Source organism: Pristiophorus japonicus, chromosome 15 (genome assembly GCF_044704955.1).
Source record: "Pristiophorus japonicus isolate sPriJap1 chromosome 15, sPriJap1.hap1, whole genome shotgun sequence".
NCBI lineage: Eukaryota > Metazoa > Chordata > Chondrichthyes > Pristiophoridae > Pristiophorus > Pristiophorus japonicus.
In genome coordinates this window covers 91,104,730-91,123,001 of record NC_091991.1, presented here as the reverse complement: position 1 = coordinate 91,123,001, position 18,272 = coordinate 91,104,730, and the positions used below count along the sequence as shown (strand labels likewise).

Here is an 18,272-nt window from a genome sequence, read left to right as displayed (position 1 = left end):
TTTATAACGGGTGCGGAAGGTGGATGCTGGTTGATCGACACGAGGAGACGGTCCAATATCTCAAACACCTAGCCTGAGCCTGAATTAAGAGGACTTTAGTCCCACGTGACGGCCAGGAACTAAGTAAGTGCCGGGAACACACTTGGACCGTGGGATCGTGATACCGAAAGACATCTTCAGGACCCAGTAGTGTGATTTGAAATATACCCCGGGGTAGAACCAAGCGGTGTAGAGCAGCTAACGGAATCCAAACCTGTGAACAGAGTCGGACCAACGGGCAGAGCGGTGGTAGGGTAGTTGTTAAGGAGGCGTAGAGCACTGCGGGAATTGCTTAAACGCGTTTTAAGAATTGTATAAGTTTGTGTAACAGCAGAACTTGTGACCTGATAGTAGCCAGGAGACGGTCTACTACAAGTTATGCTAGGTAGAAAGGGGACCTCTGAGAGTAGATTCCTAACGGTTCTAGTCCTACCCAGGAATGGCCACGAAAGCAAGTAACCTTGAGTGGGGACCAGAAGGGTCCCTTACCCGCCACCTGGCGGAAAAACAAAAGAAACTAATCGAGAAAATGATTAGAGCAGGGTGGGATCCTCAGGACCTGCCAGCGAATCAAAGGGAATGGTGGGAGAAGGAAAAGAAAGACAAAGAGGAAAAGGCAGTAGTTTTGATACTGCGAGCCCACGTAAAACTAACAGAGGAAGTAAATCAATATGTAAGAAATAAAAAAAAAACCTGATAGTGATTCTCTTAAGTGAAGTATGGATCCAAGAATAGAGCCGGCCAAAAAAAAAATTAATAAACTTTGTTGAATGAAGAGAGACTTTTGTGAATGTCTGTCGTTGAGAGTCCTTGTGTGATTTTTTGACTGCGGAATGAATTTTTTAATGTTTTCATGTTTCCGAAAGCCTGGTTGGAAGAGGGATGCAACTGTCTGTTTATTTTAGCTCCACCCACTTTTCCAAACAGAGTGAAAGTTTTTTTAACCCTTTGTAGTGTTGTCCTGTATGTGGGAAGTTTTAAGACATTTTAAGTTAGAAACGCAGGTGTGGATTTATTCGGATGATAAGTTATGGAGCAATGAAATGCACAAAGGATAGGTTTGTTGAGTAAAAGATAAAAAATACATGGTCCCGGTGGTTAATAAAAAATAATTTATTTGACACGCTCACTTACTTGTCGAAAGAAAACATGCAATGATTGATTACATTGGGTTGAAAGACATAAATTTAGTCTCGGAAAGAGATAAAGAATGCCTTTTAAAAAAAGCTTCTTGCTCAAAAAAAAAGTTTTAAATAAAGATTGAAATTACAAAGTTTGAATTGGGATTTTGAGATATTCAGAGAAGGCACAGCAAAATACTGAGGTGGATTCAAAAAAAAATATTAAATTAAATCTGATCTCTTAAAGAAAAAAGGAGATATAAAACTAAAGGGTTTGGAAACAATCTAGAAATACCTTCAGGGATCAGGTCAAACTCCTGGGCGAGTGGCGAGCTATCTGCGAAGGTGTAAAAGGGGCTTTTAAAAATGTTAAAAACAGCAAGCTTTAGCAGTTTAGAAGAGACATTTTAACGACTTTGAAACTGGAGCATTTTGAGATAACGAAAAGCAACCCTCAAAGCTTAATTGCTGGACTCCATTCTAGTAATGGAGAAAAAAGAAAAAGATAAAGACGCCACTTTGAAATGATTTTAAATTAACAAATTTATGGGGTCACGAGCCCTCCGTGTAAAATACAAAACCTAATTTGAAGAAAGGAGATCTGAAAGAAAAAAGATGTAATGTACTAAATAAGTGCTAAAAAAAAAATGTGTTTGTGATGGAAAAAGACATAACTTACTAAATACTAGTTGATGTTTGCTGTGAAAAAGATATTGGTTTAATTAGGAAAAAAAATTGGAAGAGGTAAAAGACACTCTATATTGATAATGATTTTAAATTATGAGAAAGTTTCAATGCAGTTTGAAAAGATTTCCAAAATGGACAGTGTTTATCAAGAAAAGTCTCGAAAAGTCTAAACAAGCAGGAGGGTTTTGAAGATAACGAGGAGAAAAGATCTAAGCTATGCGAACTCAGCACAGAAAGAAAAAATGGAACTGGCACAGAAGTTTAGATGTTGTGCTGAGAGAGAAATTAAAAAAAAAATTGAATTTCAGTAAACAAAATAGCTATTAAAAATGTGTGGTCTCGTTTTAAATCAATTAAAAAAAAAAAAATTATTTGGCAAGTACTTGAATTAGAAGTTAAGAAAACTTTGGAGTTTACTCTAAAATGCCGTCTTCCCTGATGAGAAGACTTTTATTATGACGGCTTTACTAATGATTTCTGCTGTTTTAACGGATTCCTAATTTCTAAGCAAGTTTTGAAGGCACAAAGACTTAAAAAAAAAGAATTTTTCGGATGATTACGCGAAGTCACGTAATGACATCAGGCTTTCTTACAAACCTGTAAAGGAGTTAAGCCTTTCCATTGACAGCTGTTTTATACTGGACATTATTAATTTGGATTTCTTAATAAAATAAAGACTCACCTGACAGAGGAAATGGTGGGATATTCAGAATAAAAATAAAACGGAACTAGCTGGTCAAGAGTTAAAAGCTAAGATAAACAGGCTGGAAGAGATGTTTTAAAAAACGGAACCAGACGGATAGTGCAGTGCGCAGCCATAGCACCATCACCTATGGCAATAGAGCCAATGTACCCCACGGTGGGTAGGTGTAGTCCACAAACCCAACCTAACGGTAAACCAGGCTGAGGTGTTTGGAGGAATAGTGGTGGCTTTGGTGTTGATTGGAGTTTGGATAATATTTAGATGGGTCATCGTGCAGGCTCGAGCACAGCAGGCTCAAATACAAAACCGACGGCAGCCCAGACAGGGACATGAAGTGATAGAGATGGTACGACTATAAAGAATATGGATAACCTAATCCTTACCTCCGATTCCACAGAGTGACCGCGGTACAAATAGACCAGAACCTAACACCTGGTGACGACCAGGCTGTCTGTTTAAAATTGCAGATAAAACTCACCGAGATGGGACCGCGGCAACTGATTCAACTCATAATATTGGGAACCTTAAGATCCACGCAAACACTGGATGATACCAACGCACTCAGGAAATAAACAACTACATGAACTATGGAGTCTTGTTTAATTTAACGGATGGAATGTGCATCCCAGCAGCCAAGGATTGGAGCAAGGACAGGACTTATTTTAATGCATGGTTACAAGTGAATCCTAATAAGAACCGGGTATGTGTACAGTGCTTCACGGGTATAAGGAGCAGCTGCATTAAACGGAGGGATGTCAAAGGGCCCGATGAATGTACTTTCGGCATAATTTGCGCGCCTCCGGGACAGTCCCAGCAATCAGTCATCCGCAAAAAGGGAGTGGGGCTGTGTGGGTACTACGAGGAGGTGGGGGCGGCTGCAATATCACTGTATGTGTGCTTCTCACCTTCGCCGATGTCACGCCCCGTATGAACCACTATATTGCCCAAGGAACTGCCTTGTCCCATAACTACTAAGGGACCAGAAAATGGGATTGTAATGTACAACGAAGGGGAATTATTGTATGATAATGTTAAACATGAAATTGTGCCTGTCCTGATCAATATTTCAGGCATCCAGATGCCGGAATACTGTACAGAACAGTCAAGGAAAATGTACAATGTATTAAGTAGAGTTGTAATGCAGCAGGCTGCTGATGCAATGGGTGCCAGTAGATTCCGAGGACAGGGGTCAGCCCCCAGGATAAAGAGGGGAATAGTTAATGATGTTGCTACCGGTTTCAATACAGGGACCTTCGCAGTAAACTCGATAGACATACAAGGGTTAAATGAGAGGGTGGAACAGCTTAGAGGGGTGATGAAGGGGTTATTAGAGAGGGTGGAGCAAAACCAGGAAGACCAAGCCAACCTAGGAAAGGAGGGTGCCGAAATCCAGTTGGATGGCATCTCAGTCCTGGAAGCTCATGCCAAAACCATCAATCACCTCATTGATAGAGAAAAAGAAGATACAGCAAAGCAAAGACAGGGGCAACTCTGTCACGCTTATGGTCTGTGGATGGTGGGACAGATCCGCCACAATCTCGACCAGATCCAACGCGGGGAAGTACCCGATTGAATAGACAGTTCACATTTAGCTCAGTTGGCTAACCAGAGGGGGACACAGGATAATTGTACTCTGAGGGGACTGACCCGAGTATATCCAGCAATTCCAGATTGCCAGATGGGTAGGAATACTGGGATAGGGATAGTCCTGATGATCCCTATAGCCACGCCGGACTCAGGGCCATTCCCCCGTACCAACTAGAGAATATCGGAGTAATACGGGAAAATGTCTCCATCCGTTACTATCTGACCACCACCTCCGCCGTTCGTCGAAACGTCATACTTACCGGGATCTCCCTAACAGAATGCAAGCAAAGGGGGCAGATCACAGTATGCCCTCACCCGGTAGGCCGAGGGGAGCTAGACGGTTCAACCGAACCGACGGGTGTGTACTAGAAATAGTGCCTGCACACAGGCACTTCGCGAGGGCAGGCTACGGAGGGAAGGGAAGATACTGCGTCTCTACCACAGAGCGTTCATACCAGTATAATGACCTGCAGTGCCTGATACCACAGCCGAACTTTTGCTTTGCGCCGCTACGACCTGTCACGATCGGGCAAGCGCATATCACCCAGGTTAGGCGCCGGAAGCCCGAAGTTATTGATGTAACCGATCAGCTCCACGATCATTTGCAGGATTATGACGAGCCAGATCAGGTCCCTATCCCACATCTAACTGAAGTATTACGAGAATTGAGGCTCAGGGTGGGTCAATCCGTAAAGCTCTACCACCAACTGCAAACTAAAATCAAAGTACTGGAAGAAGATATCGATGTAGACTTACAAAGTCAGAGTTGGTAGAGAAAGGCCTGGAACTGGGGAATAAATGTGAACATCCATCCTTGGATTCGAATAATTTCACACATACTGGACGGGATACAATTGATCTTAGCAATAACTTGGGGCATAATGGCCTGACAGGCATGCAGGCACCAAGCATGATGAAGAGGGACCCATGGCCGGTCCCCAAATACTAAACAAGCCTGTCTGATAAAGGGGCAGGAGGATTTGGCCTTTGTTAATTTGATTTAAGCAACCGGGACTCCTGAAACCGCGTGACTGGTCAGCACGTTGAGGCAGGGAGCACCGGGCCGTGCACAAAATCTAATAAAGGTAGGGCGGTCGGTTAAAGGGGGACTAGGACTAGTCCCTTTACCGAAAGGAGGGAATTGTTGTAGGCATTAGGCACCTGCTGAATATATCAAAACACTAGGCATTAGGCACCTGCTGAATATATCCAAACTCATATAAGTTTAAAGTGGCCACATATAAAATGGCTGCCTAAGCATGATGGGTACTCAGTTAGTCAAGTAATGAACTGGGGCTGACCGAGCAATGACCTAGTGAGGCCCACTACCAGGAATGCCTTGGATACAAGATAATTATAATGAACCATTACAGTACACTGGTATAATCAGTGACTTCACACAGCTGAGCCCCGAGGAACAGAGATAAGGGGGGAACCTGCCTCACATAACAAGGTCATTAATCAACCCGAGCTGACAAAAACCGAACATACAGCCCCTGAGAAATCAGGAGAATTCTATTGGGTTAAAGAAACCTATATGTAATCTATAATCGGTATGATTGGATTGTGTCCAGCCGAAGTGGGCTGAGTAACTGTAAAGAACTATTGTAAAACATATAACTATCGATGAGTTTTTTTGTTCGTCGGAGAGAAGTGCCTGGATCCAGTCCTGAGGCTTCCTCCCCGCTAGCGAAAATAAAGGCCGCATTGGCGTTGGAACCGACTTTTAGTGTTGAGTGATTCTTCCGAGAAAACATTCACGCTAACAGAGGATACCTAGAAGACATGTTCCCACTGGCTGGATTGCGACACTAGGCCTCTGACCGCAATCCTACATTCCTCTGGGACTACTAGGTAATTTTGTAAAATAATTTCGGGTCGGAGGTGTTCGCTCGAAGGAAGCCTCCGACCGTAATTTTCCCTCCCATTATTTAGTACAAAACCCAACGGTGGTGACAGTGGTATATGTGGGTGTGGATTATATTCAGGGCATGGTACATTCAGCCATGTACAGCTAAGGCAGGTTTCCTGGTGTGGTTGTCCAGACTTACGCTTCTCTTGGTCCTCCCCATGAGAGGTCAAAGACTTGCCGTGGGTTCAGGCACCACATGAACATCTGGAGGACCTTGTTTCCCTGTCACAGAAATGTAAAAAATAAACACACACACAATGAAAAGTGACAAAGAGTGATGGGCAGAGCAAGGACAGAACCACGGTGAGCTCTCACCATTTCTCTTTGAATCAGTGCCCACCCAAACTAGAAGACGCGGGCAACGCGTCTAGCTCGCAGATGTGGCAGTTACATCCTGAGCTCCCCAATGCCCCTGTGGAGCCCATCGGTTGCACCTCCTGTGCACCAGTTCACGGACATAACACGCCAGAGAAAGGATCAGAAAACGGTCGCTGCCACTATGGTGTGTATCGCTGGTGGAACTGAAGGCGGGCACAGGACCCAGTCACCTGAGTCAAGCAGGTGCTGCATAATCATGTTATAGTGATGTGGAAATGACATCATCACATCTTTTGCGTCCTTTTTCCAGCCATTGTCAGCCATTTTGCTCACATAAAGTTGGCATTGACGGTTCCTAGGCCGTGCCTTTACATAAAAGTCTAGTTAAAGGTCCTGAATATTTGCCAATGAAATGTGAGACTAGAAGTTGCAGTGTTTTGGGCACTGGGAGTCTGGTATGGTCGGAGCGGAGGGGCAGGAAATCGGCGTGGAACCCGATTCAACTGGGTTTCCGCACTTTCGTGGCTCAGAAGAGAAATTCTGATGGGAGGGAAGGGATACTTCACCTGCTCACTTCCCCATCCACCCCCCTCCCAATATGCCCCTTCCTAGATTTTGGGTAGTACTGCTGAGATGGTGAGGTGCCCCACATGGTCTGCAAGCTGTGATTCCTGTATGGCCAGCATTAAGTTAGCCTGCATACAGAGCCGCACATGAGCCCCACAGTGTGGTATTCAAATGGTAATCAGTCCAAGGGAGATATACTGGCGTTTGTGCATTGGGCCGACTACTGAGGGACTAGCAAGAATTCAAATCAAGAATTTTCCACCAGATCGGGCCTGTGCCACCCAATGGATAGGCTGCTCTGAAATCCTGCCGGGTCCATAGAGAGAGCGCCCCAGTAGCACCGGTATTGACATGGATGCTTGCCCAAAATAGTCAACTGATGCTATCTCAGGGATTTTGAACAGGGTGAAAGGACTGGGCAGAGTCCCACATTATCAATGGTGCAGGGCGGGGAGTGCAACCTCTAGGCTATGGTGGTGAACCTCCTGGGAACTCCTCCCACTGCTGGAACTTTGGCCCAGGTTTGATGGACATCCCCTTCACTCCCCAGCAGTGGAGTGGGAAAGCACCCGAGGAAATTCTTGGCTCGTGTCAATGTGTCACATTCAATGTTCCTTGGTTGTGGAAAAATTGGGCAGAAAACATGAGGGAGAATTTCAACGGCATGTCCCTTTCCCATAGGTTTGGCCAGCTGTGCCTCCAGCGGTAAAGTCACCGGCACACAGGGCTGCACGTGAACCCTACAGCACTGTATTCAAATGTCAACCACTCCAACAGAGATGTACTGTGTAATGTATGCACCTGTGAGTATGCTCACAGGTTTGTAGAACTGTTGAACAGTCAGGATGGCCGAGCGGTCTAAGTTGCTCCATTCAGGTTGTAGTCTGCTCTGAAAGTGTGGGTTTGAATACCACTTGTGACACTTTTCAGGCAGTCGAGGGGGTCGTTCAGCCTGACTGCCTGCCTCTCTTCTGCGCCTACATCCGGGCCAGGGTGTCCTTGGAGATGGAGCACGCGATGTCCACCGGTACGCTCGCGGCCTTCCGCGAGAAGTGGGCGCCAGAGGGATTGGAGTGCATTATTACCCCCGGCAACCAAATTTTAATTTGATTTTATATGTTTTAAAGTCTAATTTGTTTTAATTGCCGGTTTTAGTGTCCCCCTCCCCTTTTATAGGGGGCACTTGTATATATTTATGCTTTTAGTGCCCCCAAAAAAACACACAAAAAACACACAAAAAAAGGGCATTGATAAGTGGTTGGAGTGTCCCCCAGATTAGGGGACACTTGATTTAACTGTTGTTTTTGTCTTCAAAAGAGTTGTAGAACTGTTGTTGCATTGTGAGTGGCTGAGCCAGTAACATGATGCTCACAAGACTCAATAAAACCCCAGCCAGTTGGGTTCAGAGGATCCACGATGAGGCAGGTGGTTGTGAGCCTGGTGGATGAACTGGTAATGTGTAGTGTGATTGTTAAACCTTTTGCTAATAAACCAACTAGTTCTTAATAGCAATGTGTTGCTATGAATTCTTAAGCAAAGAACCCATGAAGCAAATACATTACAAAATGGCGACGTGGATGGGATTTCTTCATGAAGAAATTTTTGATGGAATTTTCCTTTATGAGAAGGCAAATGCAAGTGGAGCACAGCAAGGAGATATACCGGCAGCATGGTTCCCGAATGAGAGCCTGCTAGTGCCATTTTTTCTTGTGAGTAGTGATCAGCGTTAAACTGACAAATAGAGCTTGTGGAAAGCTCTTTAGAGTCATTGAGAAGCAATTCAAGATTATTGACTTTTGTGAACATCACCTGACTGGCTAAGTCACTCCCAACTCAACAGCTCTACAACTATTTTAGTTTAGCCTATAAATCAAGTGCCCACTTATTAAAGGGGCATCAAAACCAACAAATGAACAAATTAAACTTTAGACATTAAGTGGTTCAAATTAAAATATGGTTGTTGGGGGTGATGATGCACTCCAGTCCCTCTGGCACCCACCTCTCGCAGATGACCGCGAACGTACCGGTGGACACCGCGTGCTCCATCTCCAGGGACACCCTGGCTCGGATGTAACCGCAGAAGAGAGGCAGGCAGTCGGGCTGAACGACCCCCTCGACCGCCCGCTGCCTGGACCGGTTAATGGCCCCCTTGGCCATGCCCAGGAGCAGTCCTACGAGGAGGACTTACGACCTGCCCACTCCCCTCTGCACAGGGTGCCCAAGGATCAGGAGTGTGGGACTGAATTGCAACCAGAATTTGAGGAGCAGCCCCTTTCAAAAGCTCTACAACTATTTTAGTTGAAGACAATAATCAAGTGCCCCCTGATTAAAGGGGGGGGGGGCACACTCTAGAAACTTTCATTCCAGTGACCCCTTGTTTTTTTTTTGAGGGCACCAAAAACACAAATTATACAAGTGCCCCCGTCTAAAAGAGGGGGGGGGGGCGCACTAAAGCCGACGCAATAAACAAATTAAACTTTGACAGTAACTTAAATCAAATTAAAATTTGGTTGCCGGGGGTAATAATGCACTCCAGTCCCTCCGGCGCCCACCTCTCGCGGAAGGCCGCGAGCGTACCGGTGGACACCGCGTACTCCATCTCCAGGGACATCCGAGTTCAGATGTAAGCGCGGAAGAGAGGCAGGCAGTCAGGCTGAACGACCCCCTCGACCGCCCACTGCCTGGACCGGCTGATGGCCCCCTTGGCCGTGCCCAGGAGCAGTCCTACAAGGAGGCCTTTGGACCTACCCGCTCCCCTCTACACAGGGTGCCCAAAGATCAGGAGTTTGGGACTGAAGTTCAAACAGAATTTGAGGGGCAACCCCTGTCAACAGCTCTACAACTCTTTTGCTGCAAAACAAAATTAAACAGTTAAATCAAGTGCCCCCTGATCTGGGGGACACTCCAAACACTTTTCAAGTGCCCTTTTTTGTGGTGATTTTTTTGTGGTGATTTTTTTGTGGGGTTTTTTGTTTTTTTTTGGGCACTAAAACCATAAATTTTACAAGCGCCCCCTATAAAAGGGGAGGGTCAACAGCTCTACAACTCTTTTGAAGACAAAATTAAACATTTAAATCAAGTGCCCCCGATCTGGGGGACACTCCAAACAGCTTTCACATGCCCTTTTCAACAGCTCTACAAACCTGTGAGTATGCTCACAGGTGCATACAATACCGACTAGTGTCTGGATATTGGGCGACTAGTGAGCTGGTGGATAGATAAATTCCAGTGAGCTTCTCCCACGCCCGCCTAGAGCCACCTCCTCCACTAACCTGGTTTCCGCCACTCTTTGGATTTACAAACACCAGAAGCGGTTTCATCAAGGGTGACGAAATGGGTTTGAGTACAAATGGCTTCCACTTGCTTTCCTGTAAAATACAGATTCAATGCATTAATGAGGTGGGTCTCTTTCAATCGGAACGAGGCAGTATCGTTCATCGTTCAGTAGCTGCCTCATCCCAGTGACGATACACGCATTCGTAATGCGGAGCTCGAGGGAGGCCAACTTGCTCTGCACACTGTCAACAATTAAAGAGAAATCTGAATAGATTTCACCCTAATCCCTCTCAATAGCAAAAATAAATAGTTCCACCAAATTATTTCCTCCCCCCCTCACCAAGGTTTCTCCCCTCATTTCCTGAGGGCACTGACTCAGTTTACAGTATGGTTGTCAGTGTGTTGGGCACCTCATGATCCAGTACCTCATGTGCAAGTCTTGACAGTGTGTCGGCAGGCTATCTGACCGAGGCGGATATCACAGCCAAGCCCGAAGCTGTTCTTACCCAACATGCACTCAATGGCTAACCGGGCGTTATTTGGGCAGCCAGAACCTTGGTTTACAAATTCCCACAGAGGTGTTACACAGCAGTAGTTCCTTTGCAGCAATGGAGTACAAACATCAATTGAGCCAACTAGCGGGGGGCGGGGGGATGGGATGGGATGCAAACTGACCTCAGTCACCCTGGCAGTGCCCAGTAGTTGCGTGGTGGGCTTTAAATGTTTTGCCCTGTCGGGTTGCTTACCGTCAGGTAACACTGATAGTGAGTTGCCCTGTGGACCCGGTGCAGATCTATTCATCGCGACAGGGGCTGGGACTTTGGATCAGCCTACCAGGTGGTCCACAAGTGCCCACTCCAAGTGAGACACTGCACCTGCTGTGTATGCAATCCGCAGACAAGGAGACCCAACAAGGCAGGTCTCCATTGTGGTAAGGAATTTCATTGTTTTTTGTGTGAAGGCAGCTATTTATCAATACGTACACATATGTTTAGAATAGATAAAGGGGGATTGATCAAAAAGCGCTTCCTTCTAGACTTGCATTCCGCTTTGAAGTGCACGGTTCAGCCACTGGATTTAAAGATTTACAGGTAACTTGGGAGTGAATTTCCTCGGAGCTTTGGCCTTTCTGATGCCATAACTTTGGCGGAAACTTCCGTTTACAGAGTAAGCGTGGTTAGCGTCAAACATTCATCGGAGTTATGTCAGGAGAGGAGGGGAATCCCCAAGGGAGTTCCCTGCGGGAGCTTATAACTGCCAGCAGTAAGAGACCAATCTGACTGTTGGAACATGTTTTATTGTCTGGAAATAAATGTATTTAACACCACAAAACCATCTAAAATTTTATCAGTTGGAATATCACCCCTAAATGTCTACATGATAAGTGGTTCGGTCAAGCTACTTCCTAGAATACTCAAGGAACTCCCGGGGTTAACGGCTGTGTGTCTTAATGAGGTCAGTTCAGCTCCCTGGCACAGTTAGGCTCACTAATTACTGCGCTAATACGCCCTGGGTTAATCGTTAGATCTCTTATTGGACTCAGTGCACCTTGGGTTAATGTTTGTATCTGTTACTGGTGTTAATCCAGCTCCCTCACACAATGTGGCACAATAACACCCTGGGTTTATGTGGCCGTATCTGCCACATAAAGACCGAAATGAATAAAGGAAAGTTAAAGTTACGGTAAAACTGACTTGTTTTTAGAAAGGGCCCTCAAGGCGACCCTCTCTCTATGGTTAAATATAAACCAGTTCCTTGGCCTGACTCACGTCTGCTCCTTTCCTGCTGGTTTTTCTCTTCAATGATGTCCTCTTTTTCCTTCTACTTGAAGACTTGAAGGAGTTCTGTGCAGAGGCAATGATCAGAAACAGGATGTCACCACAGATGTTTATTGCTGGTTTCTGACAGAGCTGTCACCACCCTCCGAATAAAACATGATACTGACATAAAAGCCAATTTCCTGTTATCATAACCCCAAAGATATGTCTCCAGTATCTGCTTCATTTGTCGGCAGTGTAGCGACACTCAGAAACTCAATCTCAAACCCAATCTGATTATTGTACTACCGTTAAGTTCTGTTGAAAAACTCTATCTTCTGCTCCAGTTTATTGTCAAGGATTCTCACTGTGGCCGGCAAATTATCTGCAAGTAATTATGCTTCATTGTACTTTCTTCTGTTCATGGGACATGACTGCACATGAACCAATAGCCCTCAGTACTTGGCCAGTAGCTATTCATCAGCTGTCAGCATAGACTGTGGGTGTCAGCAGACTGTAGTACCACTGAGCCTCATCCTGCCCTCAACCGTTGCCCACAGACCCGTACTTTCCTGCAAGGGTCATTGGACAATGATCAGGAATGGAATCCTGGATGGTTTTATTTCCTTCTTCCTGTACCAGAGCTACTAGGACCACTTGCAGCATTCTTATTGCTGGCTTGCCTTAGCATAGCTCAGCAAAAATCAGGGACCAAATCTGGGATCTTCCTGTTTGTAATGTATGTACCTGTGAGTATGCTCACAGGTTTGCAGAGCTGTTGCGAACTGACCCCCGACCGGACGGAATTCCTCATCAGCGCCAAGCCCCGAAACCTCCCTCGGGAGCCGGCGCCTCACAACTTGAGTCTCCTCCGGGAAATCCCCTCCGTGCCTTTCAGTTCTCCGCAGAGGGGTTCCCTGTACGGGCTGCTCCTGCACACTCTCGTCTGCTGTCCGGACACGCCATGGCGCACCACCTTGCTGTCCGGAGGAGGCGGGGTCCCCAATCAAGTGCACTCTATGCGGGAGTCCTCCCACTATTTATTGGGGACTTGGCCTGGAGGGTGGTGCACGGAGCAGTCCCGTGCAATAAGTTTTTAAGTCGGTTCACGGGCTCCCAGGCCACCTGTAATTTCTGCGGTCTGGAAGAGTCCGTGTTCTACGTTTTTATTGAATGTGCGAGGTTGCAGACCCTCTTCCAATATTTGAAGGGGCTGCTCCTCAAATTCTGGTTGCACTTCAGTCCTTCACTCCTGATAGAAACATAGAAACATAGAAAATAGGTGCAGGAGTAGGCCATTCGGCCCTTCTAGCATGCACCGCCATTCAATGAGTTCATGGCTGAACATGCAACTTCAGTACCCCATTCCTGCTTTCTCGCCATACCCCTTGATACCCCTAGCAGTAAGGACTTCATCTAACTCCTTTTTGAATATATTTACTGAATTGGCCTCAACAACTTTCTGTGGTAGAGAATTCCACAGGTTCACCATTCTCTGGGTGAAGAAGTTTCTCCTCATCTCAGTCCTAAATGGCTTGCCCCTTATCCTTAGACTGTGACCCCTGGTTCTGGACTTCCCCAACATTGGGAACACTCTTCCTGCATCTAACCTGTCTGAACCCATCAGAATTTTAAACATTTCTATGAGGTCCCCTCTCATTCTTCTGAACTCCAGTGAATACAAGCCCAGTTGATCCAGTCTTTCTTGATAGGTCAGTCCCGCCATCCCGGGAATCAGTCTGGTGAACCTTCGCTGCACTCCCTCAATAGCAAGAATGTCCTTCCTCAAGTTAGGAGACCAAAACTGTATACAATACTCCAGGTGTGGCCTCACCAAGGCCCTGTACAACTGTAGCAACACCTCCCTGCCCCTGTACTCAAATCCCCTCGCTATGAAGGCCAACATGCCATTTGCTTTCTTAACCGCCTGCTGTACTTGCATGCCAACCTTCAATGACTGATGTACCATGACACCCAGGTCTCGTTGCACCCCCCCTTTTCCTAATCTGTCACCATTCAGATAATAGTCTGTCTCTTTGTTTTTACCACCAAAGTGGATAACCTCACATTTATCCACATTATACTTCATCTGCCATGCATTTGTCCACTCACCTAACCTATCCAAGTCACTCTGCAGCCTCATAGTATCCTCCTCGCAGCTCACACTGCCACCCAACTTAGTGTCATCCGCAAATTTAGAGATACTACATTTAATCCCCTCGTCTAAATCATTAATGTACAGTGTTATCAGCTGGGGCCCCAGCACAGAACCTTGCGGTACCCCACTAGTCACTGCCTGCCATTCTGAAAAGTACCCATTTACTCCTACTCTTTGCTTCCTGTCTGACAACCAGTTCTCAATCCATGTCAGCACACTACCCCCAATCCCATGTGCTCTAACTTTGCACATCAATCTCTTGTGTGGGACCTTGTCGAACGCCTTCTGAAAGTCCAAATATACCACATCAACTGGTTCTCCCTTGTCCACTCTACTGGAAACATCCTCAAAAAATTCCAGAAGATTTGTCAAGCATGATTTCCCTTTCACAAATCCATGCTGACTTGGACCTATCATGTCACCTCTTTCCAAATGCGCTGCTATGACATCCTTAATAATTGATTCCATCATTTTACCCACTACTGAGGTCAGGCTGACCGGTCTATAATTTCCTGTTTTCTCTCTCCCTCCTTTTTTAAAAAGTGGGGTTACATTGGCTACCCTCCACTCGATGGGAACTGATCCAGATTCAATGAAATGTTGGTAAATGACTGTCAATGCATCCGCTATTTCCAAGGCCACCTCCTTGAGTACTCTGGGATGCAGTCCATAAGGCCCTGGGGATTTATCGGCCTTCAATCCCATCAATTTCCCCAACACAATTTCCCAACTAATAAGGATTTCCCTCAGTTCCTCCTCCTTACTAGACCCTCTGACCCCTTTTATATCCAGAAGGTTGTTTGTGTCCTCCTTAGTGAATACAGAACCAAAGTACTTGTTCAATTGGTCTGCCATTTCTTTGTTCCCCGTTATGACTTCCCCTGATTCTGACTGCAGGGAACCTACGTTTGTCTTTACTAACCTTTTTCTCTTCACATATCGATAGAAACTTTTGCAGTCCGTCTTAATGTTCCCTGCAAGCTTCTTCTTGTACTCCATTTTCCCTGCCCTAATCAAACTCTTTGTCCTCCTCTGCTGAGTTCTAAATTTCTCCCAGTCCCCGGGTTTGCTGCTATTTCTGGCCAATTCCTTGGCTTTAATACTATCCCTGATTTCCCTTGATAGCCATGGTTGAGCCACCTTCCCTTTTTTATTTTTACGCCAGACAGGAATGTACAATTGTTGTAGTTCATCCATGCGGTCTCTAAATATCTGCCATTGCCCATCCACATTCAACCCCTTCAGTATCATTCGCCAATCAATCCTAGCCAATTTACGCCTCATACCTTCAAAGTTACCCTTCTTTAAGTTCTGGACCATGGTCTCTGAATTAACTGTTTCATTCTCCATCCTAATGCAGAATTCCACCATATTATGGTCACTCTTCCCCAAGGGGCCTCGCACAACGAGATTGCTAATTAATCCTCTCTCATTACACAACACCCAGTCTAAGATGGCCTCCCCCCTAGTTGGTTCCTCGACATATTGGTCTAGAAAACCATCCCTTATGCACTCCAGGAAATCCTCCTCCACTGTATTGCTTCCAGTTTGGTTAGCCCAATCTATGTGCACATTAAAGATCTTTGGGCATCTTGTGCGGAAGGGAGTAGGCAGGTCGGAAAGCCTCCTCGTAGGACTGCTCCTGGGCATGGCCAAGGAGGCCATCAGCCGGTCCAGGCAGCGAGCGGTCGAGGGGGTCGTTCAGCCCAACTGCCTGCCTGTCTTCCACGGTTACATCCGAGCCAGGGTGTCCCTGGAGATGGAGCACGGGGTATCCACCGGTACGCTTGCGGTCTTCCGCGAGAGGTGGGCACCGGAGGGACTGGAGTGCATCATCACCCCCGGCAACCAAATTTTTATTTGATTTTAATGTCTAAAGTTTAATTTGCTTAAGTTGTCAGTTTTAGTGCCCCCCCACCCATACTTTTAGCTAAGGGGGCACTTGTATAATTTGTATTCTTAGTGCCACCCCCCCAAAAAATAAGGGGGTACTGAAAAGTTTTTGGAGTGTGCCCCCCCCCCCCCCCCCTTAAATCAGGGGATCAGGGGATCAGGGGACACTTGTTTAAAATATACAACAAAATAGTTATAGAGCTGTTGAGTTGCGAGTGGCTTAGCCAGTCACGTGATGTCCACAAGACTTAATAAAACCCCAGCCAGTTGGGTTTGGGGGATCCATGATGAGGCAGGTGGTTGTGAGCCTGGTGGATGAATTGGTAATGTGTAGTGTGATTGTTTAACCTTTGCTAATAAACCAACTAGTTCTTAATAGCAATGTGTTGCTATGAATTCTTAAGCAAAGAACCCATGAAACAAATACATTACAGTGTTCTGTATAGTTCAGTACCGTGGTGGGCAATGTACAATCACTGAACCATCTTGGAGTCCTGCACAATTAGAATATTTATATGCTGCTGACGAGTATTTAGAAGACAGCAGAACATGTATACAGATCAGAGCAAAGCTCCCTCACCCTACTACATCCAGTAAAGAGTGGTGGGCAATCAGCCAACTGGTGGGGTAGCATTGCTGGTTAAGGAGGAGATTAAGGCAATAGTTAGGAAGGACATTAGCTTGGATGATGTGGAATCTATATGGGTAGAGCTACAGAACACCAAAGGGCAAAAAACGTTAGTGGGAGTTGTGTATAGACCTCCAAACAGTAGTAGTGATGTTCGGGAGGGCATCAAACAGGAAATTAGGGGTGCATGCAATAAAGGTGCAGCAGTTATAATGGGTGACTTTAATATGCACATAGATTGGGCTAACCAAACTGGAAGCAATACGGTGGAGGAGGATTTCCTGGAGTGCATAAGGGATGGTTTTTTAGACCAATATGTCGAGGAGGCCATCTTAGACTGGGTGTTATGTAATGAGAGAGGATTAATTAGCAATCTCGTTGTGCGAGGCCCCTTGGGGAAGAGTGACCATAATATGGTGGAATTCTGCATTAGGGTGGAGAATGAAACAGTTAATTCAGAGACCATGGTCCAGAACTTAAAGAAGGCTAACTTTGAAGGTATGAGGCGTGAATTGGCTGGGATGGATTGGCGAATGATACTTAAGGGGTTGACTGTGGATGGGCAATGGCAGACATTTAGAGACCGCATGGATGAACTACAACAATTGTACATTCCTGTCTGGCATAAAAATAAAAAAGGGAAGGTGGCTCAACCGTGGCTATCAAGGGAAATCAGGGATAGTATTAAAGCCAAGGAAGTGGCATACAAATTGGCCAGAAATAGCAGCGAACCTGGGGACTGGGAGAAATTTAGAACTCAGCAGAGGAGGACAAAGGGTTTGATTAGGGCAGGGAAAATGGAGTATGAGAAGAAGCTTGCAGGGAACATTAAGACGGATTGCAAAACTTTCTATAGATATATAAAGAGAAAAAGGTTAGTAAAGACAAACGTAGGTCCCCTGCAGTCAGAATCAGGGGAAGTCATAACGGGGAACAAAGAAATGGCGGACCAATTGAACAAGTACTTTGGTTCTGTATTCACGAAGGAGGACACAAACAACCTTCCGGTTATAAAAGGGGTCGGGGGGTCTAGTAAGGAGGAGGAACTGAGGGAAATCCTTATTAGTTGGGAAATTGTGTTGGGGAAATTGATGGGATTGAAGGCCGATAAATCCCCAGGGCCTGATGGACTGCATCCCAGAGTACTTAAGGAGGTGGCCTTGGAAATAGTGGATGCATTGACAGTCATTTTCCAACATTCCATTGAATCTGGATCAGTTCCTATAGAGTGGAGGGTAGCCAATGTAACCCCACTTTTTAAAAAAGGAGGGAGAGAGAAAACAGGGAATTATAGACCGGTCAGCCTGACATCGGTAGTGGGTAAAATGATGGAATCAATTATTAAGGATGTCATAGCAGTGCATTTGGAAAGAGGTGACATGATAGGTCCAAGTCAGCATGGATTTGTGAAAGGGAAATCATGCTTGACAAATCTTCTGGAATTTTTTGAGGATGTTTCCAGTAGAGTGGACAAGGGAGAACCAGTTGATGTGGTATATTTGGACTTTCAGAAGGCGTTCGACAAGGTCCCACACAAGAGATTGATGTGCAAAGTTAGAGCACATGGGATTGGGGGTAGTGTGCTGACATGGATTGAGAACTGGTTGTCAGACAGGAAGCAAAGAG

General features: G+C 45.8%; 1 protein-coding gene across 1 annotated transcript in view; it reads right to left on the bottom strand.

Annotated features, from left to right (window-relative positions):
* dgki (diacylglycerol kinase, iota) overlaps positions 1–18,272 on the bottom strand; it is a 273,169-nt gene that overhangs the window by 217,101 nt on the left and 37,796 nt on the right. Inside the window, 3 exon segments of the mRNA XM_070901690.1 lie at positions 6,189–6,271; positions 10,207–10,302; positions 11,980–12,054. Coding sequence (XP_070757791.1) covers positions 6,189–6,271; positions 10,207–10,302; positions 11,980–12,054 — 254 coding nt within the window.